General features: G+C 50.9%; 5 protein-coding genes across 5 annotated transcripts; 2 read left to right on the forward strand and 3 right to left on the reverse strand.

The window, feature by feature from the left end:
* Positions 1 to 1,157: 1,157 nt before the first annotated feature.
* AKAW2_20786A (uncharacterized protein) lies at positions 1,158 to 1,782 on the reverse strand (the record flags this gene model as incomplete). Its single annotated transcript, XM_041685537.1, has 3 exons — positions 1,158 to 1,210; positions 1,290 to 1,658; positions 1,773 to 1,782. 3 exons carry the CDS (start codon positions 1,780 to 1,782, stop codon positions 1,158 to 1,160), a joined length of 432 nt encoding a protein of 143 aa, XP_041539612.1.
* A 384-nt stretch (positions 1,783 to 2,166) lies between these two features.
* On the forward strand, positions 2,167 to 3,100 carry AKAW2_20787S (uncharacterized protein; the record flags this gene model as incomplete). Its single annotated transcript, XM_041685538.1, has 3 exons — positions 2,167 to 2,229; positions 2,299 to 2,414; positions 2,470 to 3,100. 3 exons carry the CDS (start codon positions 2,167 to 2,169, stop codon positions 3,098 to 3,100), a joined length of 810 nt encoding a protein of 269 aa, XP_041539613.1.
* A 135-nt stretch (positions 3,101 to 3,235) lies between these two features.
* On the reverse strand, positions 3,236 to 5,490 carry AKAW2_20788A (glutathione S-transferase family protein; the record flags this gene model as incomplete). The annotated part of the gene is made up of 7 exons (XM_041685539.1): positions 3,236 to 3,297; positions 3,344 to 3,689; positions 3,735 to 3,818; positions 3,874 to 4,051; positions 4,108 to 4,235; positions 4,481 to 5,042; positions 5,096 to 5,490. The coding sequence occupies 7 exons, from the start codon at positions 5,488 to 5,490 to the stop codon at positions 3,236 to 3,238; spliced, it is 1,755 nt and encodes a 584-aa protein (XP_041539614.1).
* Positions 5,491 to 6,171: 681 nt separating this feature from the next.
* AKAW2_20789A (uncharacterized protein) lies at positions 6,172 to 10,489 on the reverse strand (the record flags this gene model as incomplete). The annotated part of the gene is made up of 7 exons (XM_041685540.1): positions 6,172 to 7,079; positions 7,141 to 7,327; positions 7,385 to 7,746; positions 7,806 to 7,916; positions 7,979 to 9,370; positions 9,426 to 9,720; positions 9,791 to 10,489. 7 exons carry the CDS (start codon positions 10,487 to 10,489, stop codon positions 6,172 to 6,174), a joined length of 3,954 nt encoding a protein of 1,317 aa, XP_041539615.1.
* A 337-nt stretch (positions 10,490 to 10,826) lies between these two features.
* Positions 10,827 to 12,382, forward strand: AKAW2_20790S (uncharacterized protein; the record flags this gene model as incomplete). Its single annotated transcript, XM_041685541.1, has 2 exons — positions 10,827 to 11,870; positions 11,930 to 12,382. The coding sequence occupies 2 exons, from the start codon at positions 10,827 to 10,829 to the stop codon at positions 12,380 to 12,382; spliced, it is 1,497 nt and encodes a 498-aa protein (XP_041539616.1).
* Positions 12,383 to 12,701: the final 319 nt, after the last annotated feature.

The following is a 12,701-nucleotide window of genomic DNA, read 5'->3' on the forward strand; positions in this document are numbered from 1 at the left end:
CATCTCACTAGAAAGGTCTAGTAGCAGGCTTCGCAACCATAGCCATTGCTTTCCGCTTGCTAGATAACTCACAGACTAACAATAATAACCACTAAGCAAACCATACTAACACAAATTTACCATGTAATGAACGAATATATGCAACTAGCCGAACATGATGCTCGACCGCCACAGCCCCTTTACATCTCGACCCTCCCTCCTTGTGATAGTAATTATAGTAATCACCATTAGATAGTAAACCAAACCGCCCTCACACATATCCAACCCCAATCATTCATAAACCAAATGCCACCCGGCAAGTCTCTCCCTCCCCATCCACTCCCACAAATCACCCAACTAGTAACACTCCCCGAACCCCTACCAATGGTAATATCCGGCCCCACGGGCGTCGGCAAAGGCACACTGATCAAGAGAGTCTTCGACGCACACCCGAACACATTCGCATTCACAGTATCCCACACGACGGCGAAATCCACGGCAAGAGCTACTCTCTCTTAGACCAGCCGATGTTCGGGGACATCATCTCCTAAGGCGCCTTTGTGGAACATGCGCACCTTCGGTGGGAACCAGTATGGCACGAGTAAGTGGGCAATACAATCTCAGATCAAATGGAGACAGGCCGGGTGATTGTGCTAGATATTGAGATGAACGGTATGAAACAGATGAAGGCACATTGTATTATCGATGCTCGGTATGTTTTTATTAAGCTGCCGAGTTTTGAGGCGCTCAAAGCACGGCTCCGGGGGCGAGTAGGGAGTTGGAAGGGTTTGTGTTGCGGGTAGGTGCGCTTAGGTTGTGTTCTGTTGGTTCGTTGATATGTTCTATGGGATAGAGAGACGTAGACAGACATGATATACTGCAGTGTGTTGCTAGCCACGCAAGCCTGCCTTCTAAGTCCTAAGCTATTCCTACGAAGTCGAATACAATTGAAGAGACCTTGGCCGGATTCCATCATTACTAATCCTCTCAGCACCCATACGCCTTTGAAAGAACCAAAAGAACCAGCAACCAGATGCAATAAACTCATATCTCATGCTCATAACTCACGCATACACCCTCACTCCCCAAATCACAAATCACAAGCGTAAAAAAAGAGACAAGAAGCCACCAACTCCCCGAACACCACCGCTATACCCACACAATGCAAAGAATCACCCTCAAAACAACTTCTCCTCAACATCCCTCTCATCAAACGGATCTCCGAATTCATCTATACCATTCACTAATTAGCACATCCCAACCCAACCCATACCAACTCAGCCATAGAAGACCATATATCAACAACATACCCAGATTGAAATCATGATCAACCACGAACTCCATCGCGCGCTGATACTCCTCCTCTGCCCTTTTATTCATCCACGCCGCACCCGGCGCATCCATCTGCTGTGCCTGCTGTTGCTGTTGCTGTACCTGCTGAGTTGTCTGCGTCGCGAGCGGAGAGTCAATTAGGCTCTGGTCGAAGGCCATCTGTCCCTGGGTGTTCAGAGTAGCGGTTTGTGTTTGAGAGCCTGGCGGGGAGAGTTCTGAGCCGCCGAAGGGAGGAGGACGCGGGTTGGTGAGCTTGTTGGTTGGGGTGCGGGTACCCGGGTGAGAGTCTTCGGAGAGGCCGTGGGATGATTCCGGGGAGGAGGCCATTTGAGAGTCGCCGTCTGGGTCTGTGATGGTTGGTTATGGTTAATGAGGTGTGTGGGTGGTGGGGAGACAGGTGGAGGTTGGTTGTATGTGATGGCAGCGGGGAACTGTGTGGAGGGGTTGGTATGAGCACAAACCGGTGGCCATGATATATGATTTTATCAAGTAGGTGATGTAAGCCAATCAATCAAGCAATAGCTGCAACAGAAAACAACAAAGCGAGACAAAACGTTGATGTGCAGTTGAGATGGAAATGTAGGATCGGGGATAAGTTGAGGTCGGCGATCTTAACTAAGCACAAGGCGGCAACCGCCATTTTCCTCCGCTTTTCTGAACTCCTCTGCCAACTAGACGATTTTCTTCCCCTCGTCTTACTTACCCCTCGGTCATTCCCTCCTTTAAACTAAGCCACCCGGCTAATACATTGGACTTGTTCTTTTTGGTTTACTTAGTAGACCCCACTGACTTTGGGTCTCGTCGTTCACTCGTTCAGAACCTGTTTTACGCGCTATAGCGATATATCCCTTGGCCATGAGCGCAAAGCCCTCAAGTGGCCCCGACGCCTGGGAGGAGGACTGGGAGAGTCAGGCTGATGTATGTGCACCACTACCTCTGCATGCCGCTGTGCGATTATCTCAATCCCCTGGCTAATCGCTCTCATAGTCGTTCGCTGCAGAATCCGCCCCGCCTCCGCAGGAGAAGAAAGTCTCCTCGAAAGTCACCAAGGCCCAGCGCCGAGCCCAACAGGCCGAATTTAACCGCCAGCTATGGGCCGAGGCGTATGTATACCACATTATGACTATGCGGATGTTGCCTGACCGTTTCCCGCTACAGAGAATCACCTCAGACGTTTCACTATCTAGAGGCGCGGTCGAATGTCCCGCTCAAGCAGGAATTCAAACCCACCGTCACTGTTCTCAGTCGCAACCCACAAATAGCTACGCGTCAATCATCTTCTGTAGACGCTGCCAGTGCCGGTATGAGAAGACTGGGGTTGAACGAGGATGACGACTCTGATGAGGATAGACCGCCTCAGCCCACACCTGAGGAGCGGCAGGCTATTGCGCTGCGCAATCTGGAAGAGAAGCAACGCAAATATGAAGAAGTCCGGGAGAGGCTGTTCGGTAGCCCGTCTGCCCCTACTTCCGGCGCGTCGTCGCCACGCAGTGCTACCCCGCCTAAACAACACGAGGGCCGAGGCAAAGGGAGAAGCCGTGGGAATGGGCGAGACAACAACCGTGACAAGCGGGACTCGTCTGCTGCATCCGGAAAGTCTAAGCAGCTCTACGATCCGGGGTCTCCTAAACCGAACTCGAGCTTTGGGCCGCGGAGGGAGAAGCAGGGCAGTGTCCGAAGGGAGGATGATTCGCAATCGCCGAGGCAGCCGATCCGCAGTCCACGTGGCCCTGATAGCAGCGGAAGGGGCGGGTTTAGAATGGGCCACAGGGGTGCCCGTGGAGGCTAGACTACGAAAACGAAACAGCTATCTCTTCACCAGGATTGGCGCGTTGCGCCTGTCTGTGTTGGTGGGACGCGACTCCAGGCCGCTGCTAAGAATAGTATTAAGATGCTAGATGGTACAGCAGTGACCTGCAACAAGCTAGGGAAGGCCCCTTCCGGAGTTGATCGCATTGGCAACCTGGGACGTGTTTGGGCGGTTTTCTAAAGACGTCAGCTTGTGATCGCGTTGTATCAGCAATCCACTTACGAGCGTATCGCTCATAACTATCCAGATAGAGCTCATCGGTGCTCGTGGTTGCCTGGATGTGCTCATTGTTCTCAATAGCATCGACCCAGGCTCCCCAGCGACTACCAGGCTCCGGGTCTGGCCACCCACGATAAGGCTTCAAGGCGCGGCGCAAGCGGATAACCCAAGGGGCGACCTGGACATCAACGAAGGAGATCTGAGCGCCCAAAAAGAACGGGCCCTGCGCATCTGCGGCGCCGACTAATGTGTTGAATGCATCTCGGAGCTCCTGTGCATTGGCTATTTGCTTCTGAGTGTCTTGCTCTTGAAGAACACGGTAGAAGTTTGGGACGATGTGGCGGTTGATCTGTGATTGTCAGAAGTGAAAGGGATAATAAGCACGGGTGCATACAAAATCTGTCCATAGTCGGCAATGCGCCCTCAGCTTGGCGTCTCCGGGTGGGAGCAACGGTGTCCCAACATTCAGGTCCTCCAACTAAAGCATGTTAGGATTGGATCAAGTTGGTTCAGTGGCAGGGTTAGAGCCATACGTATTCCAGCAATACGGAGCTCTCGTATGAGCCCCAATCCCCGTGCCGCAAGGCTGGAACAAGTCCCCTGGGGTTCACGTCCAGCAATGACTGGGGCTTCTTATAGGGGTCAACTTCAATATACTGGTAGGGGATTCCCTTGATCTCAAGGGCAACCCATACGCGCTGTACGAAAGGGCTAGCAGTGGTCAGCGCTGGCGATGTATATATGCATATAAACTAGAGTGAACGTACCAAAAGCAACTTCCATACAATTTCAGTTCATTGTCTTGTGAGCGGTGCGCGACTGTCTGGGCAGCCAGGCCGGTGGCTTTGGTATGGTATTGTTTCTGAATTTGATTTTGGGTAGCCATTACTCTAGTCTGTGTGCGGTGGTAATTAGAAGGAATATTAATCAATCGAGTCCTGACCGCAGAGGGAGCACGCTTGGATAGATTGCCAAACAGCAATGGTTTCAACACAGGAATGGATCTTCGGAGCATAATGGATGGGAAGAGAAGGTGCAGTGCAGGAGCGGGGAAGATAGTCGGCGATAGGCACTTCTCCGCCGAATGACGTAACACGCTTGTGCCAGGATCAATCAGAAAGAATATAGAAACGAACTTACATTTAGTGACCTCTTCTCCTTCTTCACCTCCTGCAATAAGAACCGCTGCACACTATTCTTCTTCACGCGGTCACTATCCTCCAGCGTATGGCGATGACCCCCACTCACACCGTCGTTCTTCCCGTTCGCACCATTCCCATTTACTCGCTGGATAGTAAAATACCTCTGGCCGTTGACCCCTGGATGGCCCTCTGGTAGAGGTGGGTTCAGGCTCGGCGTTAACAACCCAAACTGCTGGCCTTGAGCCTGTTCTTCCTCTCTGACAGCAGACTCCTGGAGTACTGGGCCGGGGACCCCAAGTCCATCAAGGACACCTAGATCTGACCCCATAACATCGTGGCCCGGGAAGTACTCTGTGATCTTGATTTTTACATCACAGAGATCTCGCTGGCGGGCCGTACGCTTACGTTTCTTTTTGTTGGGATCATTGGATTTCGGTGTCCCTGGAGGTCGACCTTTCAGGCGACAGTCCCAGTAGTGGGAAATCAGCGGTTTGCGTTTGTAGTGTTGAGTTGACCGGTGGGAGTAGACGTTGTCGATGTGTGGGAAGTATGTAAGGAATCTGGGACTTGTCAATAAGGGCGTTGTATCTGCAAGAAAGGGGAGAATACGCACTGCTCCTCACTTAGAGTTATCATCTCATCGACATTAAAAAGCCGTTCTCGCCATGCATCAAGGTTCGGAGGATCAAGAATGGTGCGGATGTCGACATGTTGGTCGGGTCTTTTTACGAGAGATTGAAGATGGGGTTGTTGATGATGGTATTGATGATGAGACTGATGAGCTTGTCGAGTGTAGTCGAGTTCTTCAACGGCACATTGTAGACCGTGGAGCGAGTCATCGTCAATGCTAACTTGGCCTTGTCGATGGGTTGGAACTAGGTGCGGGTCCTGGTGGGCAGCTAGGGTCGACGCGTCTTCAGCGACAGAAGTAAGTGAGGGATGAAGGAGAGTCGAAGCCGTAGAGTGTAATGTTGTATCAGCTTCGGATGGGAGGGACGGATGGTCCATCGTGGTGGACACACTGTTTGATATCAAATGCTAGTCAAATGCTGGTGGTGACGCTGCTTTAACAGTGTGGAGGACAAAAAGGCGGGGGTTGAGGCGGCAATAAAGTTGAGTTCGTTGAGTGGTTTCCGTTTTAGTGTTAGCGTTGATCGGCGTTTGTTGATCAACGGTGGGCTGGCCCAGCCATAAGTGGGCCTTATATCTAGTATTTTCCTTCAATCCAGATCTACTACGGTTGTCATCTTTCTGACTGGCAGGGAATCAATGTGGTATTGTTCATATTGTGCTTAGCCAAAGCGAAGTCAAGCAACATCCCTTATCTACTCTGTACTCACTACTCAGATACCCTACCAACATTACCCCCACGCAGACATCCCACGCGTTGATGTGCGGAGTCCATCGTTCTGCCGGCAGAACTCGATGTCTACGAAATCCCGAATGAGTAGACGAGACCCAACTAAGTCATATACTACAATGTACTATAAGAAAATCCTTCCAGAGAAAAGCCGTGATCTTGCAAAGCCCAATACCACCTTAAAATGTAAGAGACGAGCCCATTCCAGGTTGGTGCTCGGCGTAGGACCTAGTAAACCTCACAATAGCAACATTCATTCTGATAGTATTAGTAAATGTATAATAGTATGTGATTTATCCGCACGGAGCCTGCCTGCGTGTCTGCCATGTTCACTGTGTATATCTGCGCGCCAAAGTCGACCTGCAATCGCAATAAGTGTACTCGAAGTTTCGCTGGCGAGAGTTTGCGGTCACCAAGGCGGTAGAGGGCCTGGGAGAGAGAACGTATTGACTCCGCCTTCTGTACACACTCGCATCGCTGGCAGTTGGTTCCCCCCACCCACTACCCCCAGATGTCTGAATGATCAGAGTGTCACCTTTGCGTACGTTGGTTGTGCTTCTCGGACCAAGGTCGACAACCCGGCTTGGTTCCAGGTCGGAAGTGGCCTTCGTGATCAACAGATTGACGCCGGCCTCGCCGTGACAGCCCCCATGGAAACCATCCGAGCTTGGGGGTTGACACTCTGACATGACCGTTAGGCTGACGGGCCTTAAGAACTCGATCACTCTGTTGCACCCATCGCCACCATAAAACTGACCCCGTCCACCACTGCCATGCCGGACACTGAACTCCCAGACTAGGCAAGGGTACTGTCTTTCCAATAGCTCGGCATCAATGATTCGAGTCTTCGTTGTCCCTACTTCCATAGCGCTTTTTCCGTGCCAGTCAGGACCAGCGCAGGACCCCCCAACTATTGTTTCTTGATGCATGAAGCCTGGTATGTACGTCCCATCGGGAGCAATGCGGCCCCTAACGCTGAACATCAGGTTATGAAGACGTCCACTGGAATAGAGATCAAAGCACTGCGACATCAACTCGAGAACGTGATGCGAGGCGACCCGTCTTTGGCTCATGGCGTCACCAGACTGAGGCATTGGCGTTGTTCCAGCTTGCGATGGAAGAATGATGTTAATTGGGTTGAGTAAACCCTGGCTGAACCGGAGATCTCCCTGGATCCAATGATGCAACAGGTACATTATGGCAGCTTGGGCCACATGTGCAGGGAAATTAGTCCTGGCTTCACAGACATAAATCAGCCGAACGTCTCATAGCACATAAGTGGGAAAGTTGGAGCATACCAGTGCCAGTAAAATCAAAGTCGGCTTCTCCCTTGTCATAATCAACCGTGATCTTGAGACACATGGGACTACCATCACTCATTAAATCGGTCGCGACTAATGGCCTACCGCCACGCTTGTCGTGAACAATTCTCAACAGCTGACGGACCGCGGTCTCGGGCCTTCTTTCCAGAGCCTTGACATACGCCTACCCATTGTTTAGTCAGATTCAGCTAACTGCTGATAGGGTATCTCTGCCACTCACCGACACTACATTCAGTTCCTGACCCTCCAAGAGCTTCGTTAAAGCCTCCCGACCTTGCTGATTCGCATCAACCAAAACACGGAGGTTGGCAAGATTGTCGGCCTTATAGCTCGAATCACTGCAGTCAGAATGTTGATTGCGCTCTGACAGGACAAACTTCTCGATAGTCTCTTCGTTGATGGCGCCGTCCTGCACTAATTCAGCTGGTATAATCTCTCCGTGCTCTTGCCAGGGCTCCTTCGATATTAGCTCTGATGAATTGGTAAATATACCACTGGCCGCGCAGTAGAATGCGATGACGCCGCCATGGAAAACAGGGGTGACCACAGTGATATCGAGAGGATGAGTGCTCCCGCACAATTCTGGATCTTGGTTTAGACATGCGGCACAAGTTGTGAGAAACCCTTTGAATCCGACTTACTGGGTTGTCTGAACACAAGAATATCTCCGTCTTGTAGCTTGTGCTTCCAATTTCCGCGGTTGGACTGCACGGCACATTTCAAGGTGCTGATGTGCGATGGACCGAAGGGGGCTAAGTAGTATGATGAGGTCAGCGATTGTACCTATAGGTCGTCTTCAACAAGGCCTTCCTACCGCAGGCAATCAATCTGCTATTTGCAGAGAAGATGCCGCACGATAACTTCAAGTGTTTCTTCATTTCATCGCTCATGTCTGTCCTCCGCAGCATTCGTCTCATCTTCTTCATCATGGATGAAAATCGATAATCGAATATTGCAAATTGAAGAGGGTCAATCGCGATCTTTTGAGCGGCTAGACGTGCCGTTGGCGAATCTATGTCGATCACCACATGGCTCCTCAGAATTGTTGCTTGCGCTTTCGGGGTCACGAGAATGGTTTGGGTGTTGTCGACGATCAAGGCTGGTCCTTCGATTCGGTCGGCTGTTCTTAAGCTTTCAAGGCGATATACTGGAGTGCGCTGCCAACCGCGCTCCCCGAAATAGACATCTTTACTCATCACCTTAGCCTCGCATGATGGAGCTTGGAACTCCCCCAGACGTGCAAGTTGCTGGGCTGGAGATAGATCACTGGGGGGTTTCTTGACCCCGACTGCACGCAATCGAACGGTGCAGGCAACTACTGGCCGTGCTGCTATGAAGCCATACTTCTTTTTGTGTACGTCTGCAAACTTCGTTGTGAGTTCCAACTCATTTTCCGGTTTCGAGACCGCAATGATAGTATCGGAACCTTCATAGTGCATAAGGATCTCGACCTTGAACTTGATGCCGTCTGCATCCCCAATACCCCGTTCGCGAAGCTCGGATTCCGCCTTAACTCGTAATGAGGCCTCGATTTCCCGGATTCGAGAAATGGTATCTCTGCGAAAGACGCATTCAAGCGGCTCTTCCAGTTCCGAGACCAGACTCCCGAAGGCCATGCCGTACGCGGATAGCATAGAGCTGCGGTGATGCAGGATGACCCGGTTGATGCCCAAAGAAGATGCAATGGAGCAAGCATGCTGGCCTGCAGCACCACCAAATGCAACGAGGTCGTGGCTACTAGCCTCGTGACCTCGTGTTTCTGTCTGCCTGCGAATAGCGCGACACATATTCTCTTCTGCAATCTGCAAGAACTTGAGTGCCACCTGCTCTGGGGTCAGCTTAGTTGCGTCTGAATTAGCACTCTTGTTAATATCCGAACACAGGCCGTTGAACATCCTTCTGGTCACTGAAATATCAAGCCTATTGTCCCCATTTGGTCCACAGACCTTGGGGAAACATTCTGGTACCAAGCGGCCCAAGAGCAGGTTCGCATCTGTGACTGTCAAGGGTCCCCCTTTCCGATAACAAGCTGGGCCAGGTTGTGCACCGACACTGTCGGGCCCTACTTCCGCCGACCCATTCGACCAGTATAGTTGAGAGTTTCCGCCAGTCGCAATAGTGTTGATGTTTAGCTGAGGCAACTCGACGGTACTACCGGCCAGAGTTGTCTTTACACGTTCGTATTCGCCCGCAAATCGCGATATTTCTAGTGCATGGTCAGCAAAGAGGTTTCATCAGGGTTGTTCAGTCAATCCGCTTACTTGTTGATGTACCGCCCATATCAAAGCCAATGAGCGGCTTGCCGGATGACCGATCATAACAAGTCGAAGCATATCCTAGCAGGCCACCCACCGAACCGGACAGAATACCCTTGCTCCCCACAATATCGTGAATATGAGCCATTGTTCCATCATTCTGCATGAACTCGCACGGAGGAAGAGTGGAATCCCTTTGCTGACCAACAAACATGTTTCTAAAATGCTCGACATGTTTTCGTATGACCGGTGTTATGTATGCGTGCAAGGTAGCCGATTCGGCGCGTGATACCAATCCAATCTTCCACCTGTCAGCCTTACCATAACAGCAGTATGGCTCAACTTTGGACGCAATAGGAAAGTTGACATACCTTTGGATTTAGAAGGGAACTGACGGTCACATTGAGACCTGCCTTCCGTGCCAGATCTGCCAGTCTAAACTCATGGTTTGGATAGACAGAACTGTGCATGAGGCAGATGCTTACACTTCGGATGCCACGATCATGCATTTCCACAAATTCCTGTTCAACGATACCCCAATACGGTACTCGCACGATCCGTATAACTTGCTGCGAGATGCCTGTGTCAAGTTTTGTACCCGGTTCAACTTTGGCCATTTTGCCTCCTGGATAGTCTGGAGGGGGTTCCAAAATGACTCTCTCGTCCACCTCAAGAACCTTCTCGTACAACGCCATTGGCTTCGGAACGGTGAAGCCGAAGAGGTCCAGCGGTGCTTGGTCACCAAGCAAGAGAATATCACGAAACCCCTTTGTGATCACCAAAGCAGACCGTTCGCCCTTTCCTTCTGACAGAGCATTTGCCGCCACTGTCGTCCCCATGCAGATACTCTTCACTTCACTCAAGTCAAGTGGCCGTCCGCGTGGTATCTGGCTCCCGCTAGCAATCTCGAGTACACGACGAATACCCTCTGTTGGTGCGTCATGGTACTTTTGCGGGTCGACGGAAGGCAACTTCAAAGTGATATCTTCTGATTTACCAGGAACTGATGCATAGATATCAGTGAAGGTGCTACCGCTGTCAATGGAGATGCTGATTCCAGAAGCAGCCATTTTGATATGTCTGATTCTGTCTGGATGCTTTCAACTCAACTTCCCTCAGAGCTCGAAGGCCCGGGGGCCTTGCTCCTTTAACCACCAACTACTACTGCATACTACATCATGGTTGCAAGGGTTCTGTGCTCATGCATCCCAGCACGAATGAACCGGCATCTACCTGGAGTAGGGCTGAGTCTATCACGCCAAGACATGTGAACTGCGGCATACAGACAGCCGCAACTGATGCCTGGGTGCCTGATCAGGCTGCTGCGGCTTGCAGACAGCCGATGATTTCAGTGTGTGCGTGTGTTTACTGCGGCTTACATGCATTCGAAGAGCAGCTTTTGCGCCGATGAAAAATAGCCGGAGCCCCCCTGCCCTTGCGGCAAGGATCGGCTCAGGCATACTACTGCTACATGGTTCACAGATCGCGCACTTATCACCACTTCTGCTTCTACGTTTAATTAACACAGCAAAAGTTCGACTTCACACTACGGTTATTGGTCGACACTATATGACGCACCTAACGGAAACAATGTCCGGGGAATCAGGATCGGATACCTTGCACATTGCTATCATCGGAGCGGGTATAGGAGGACTCGCTCTAGCCATCGGACTCTCTAATCAGAATGTTTCTTTCACTTTGTATGAATCGGCCGCGCAGTTTAGTGCAGTTGGTGCGGGAGTCGGCCTAGGCCCCAATGCACTACGTGCGATGGAGCTGATAGACCAGCGGTTCCGACAAATGTACAATCAAATTTCCTCGGGAAACCTAACTCCCAACAAGGAGCACATAGCGATGGAGGTTCTTTACGCGGAGGATGGTTTTGGTGAAACGCGAGGCTGGCAGGCTGCACCGTTTGGGGCCGATTGCTATACCCGAACCAGTGCCCATCGGCGGGACCTCTTAGACATTATGACGAGTTTGATCCCCAAAGAGCGCGTGAAGTTCAACAAGAGGGCCAAAGAAATCAAGCAGACTACCGAGAACAGCAAGGTTATTGTCACCTTCGAAGATGGCGAAGCCATCGAGGCGGATGCGGTCATCGGATGTGACGGTGTGAAGAGCGCGACGAGGCAAGCCGTTCTTGAGGCCCTCTATCCGGATCAAGTGAAAGCCAAATTTAGCGGGAAATACGCCTACAGATCGATCGTGCCAATGAAAGACGCTCAGGAAATCCTCGGTGTGCATGCGGGGGATGCTAAGGCATTCATCGGCCACGGGGTGAACATCATGACCTACCCCATCTCCCGCGGCACGGAGCTTAATGTGGTCGCGACCAAATTGACGGATAAGCCATGGACGCACCCTCAATGGACCAACGAGGTCACTAAGGAGGATATAGTGGCCGACTTTGCAGGTGTGGCTGATCAGCGCATCGTTAGACTGTTGGACGTATGTGTACTGTGTAAACCCAATCTTGCTAGTTTAGAGCGACTAACGGACTTGATTAGTGGGCCAAGCCAGTACAATGGTCTCTGTGGCACCATCCGAGCACACCGACCTATTATAACGAAAGGATCTGTCTCCTAGGCGATTCGGCCCATGCCACTACACCTCATCAAGCTTCTGGCGCCGGCCAATGTCTCGAAGATGCGCTCCTTATGTCTCACATACTGGGTCTTGCGAAGGATTCTAGTGAAATCCCCACGGCATTTCAAGTTTACGACGGTATTCGCCGGCCACGAGCGCAGGCCATTGTTACCACAAGTCAAGACTGTGGGAAGCTCTATACGTTCACGCACCCGGAATTAGCCACCGATATGTCCAAAATTGTCGCGAATCTCAACCAGCGCTTTCTTTGGATTTGGGAGCATGACTTGAGCATGGACATGGAAATTGCTCGAAGCCAATTCGCCGCCTTGACACAGAATGCCGAATGTAACCCTGAGCATTCAAGATTATGAAAAACATGAGTTTGGAATACCCCGTTTTTGGTGCTGCCTGATTCCCAATATTTTTTTTTAATTTGATTTAGTTTACTTTAAATCCTTACACGCCTGTCCAGCAAAACACAAAAAAAAGGTATCCAAATTGCGATTCGGCGAAACTGCCGTTCTCAGACTCCCACTATAAACCAGCGTCTTAAGGCTATGCCTAGCTCGGAATGTGCAATTGCTAGCTATTATTCCGGGAGACTTAGTGCTGCTTTTCTGTACGCATATACAGAAATCATGAGAATATTCACTTACCTGCCAGAAATTAAGGCAGAAGTTATACTTCCGC

The sequence above is a fragment of the Aspergillus luchuensis genome, chromosome 2 (genome assembly GCF_016861625.1).
Source record: "Aspergillus luchuensis IFO 4308 DNA, chromosome 2, nearly complete sequence".
NCBI lineage: Eukaryota > Fungi > Ascomycota > Eurotiomycetes > Eurotiales > Aspergillaceae > Aspergillus > Aspergillus luchuensis.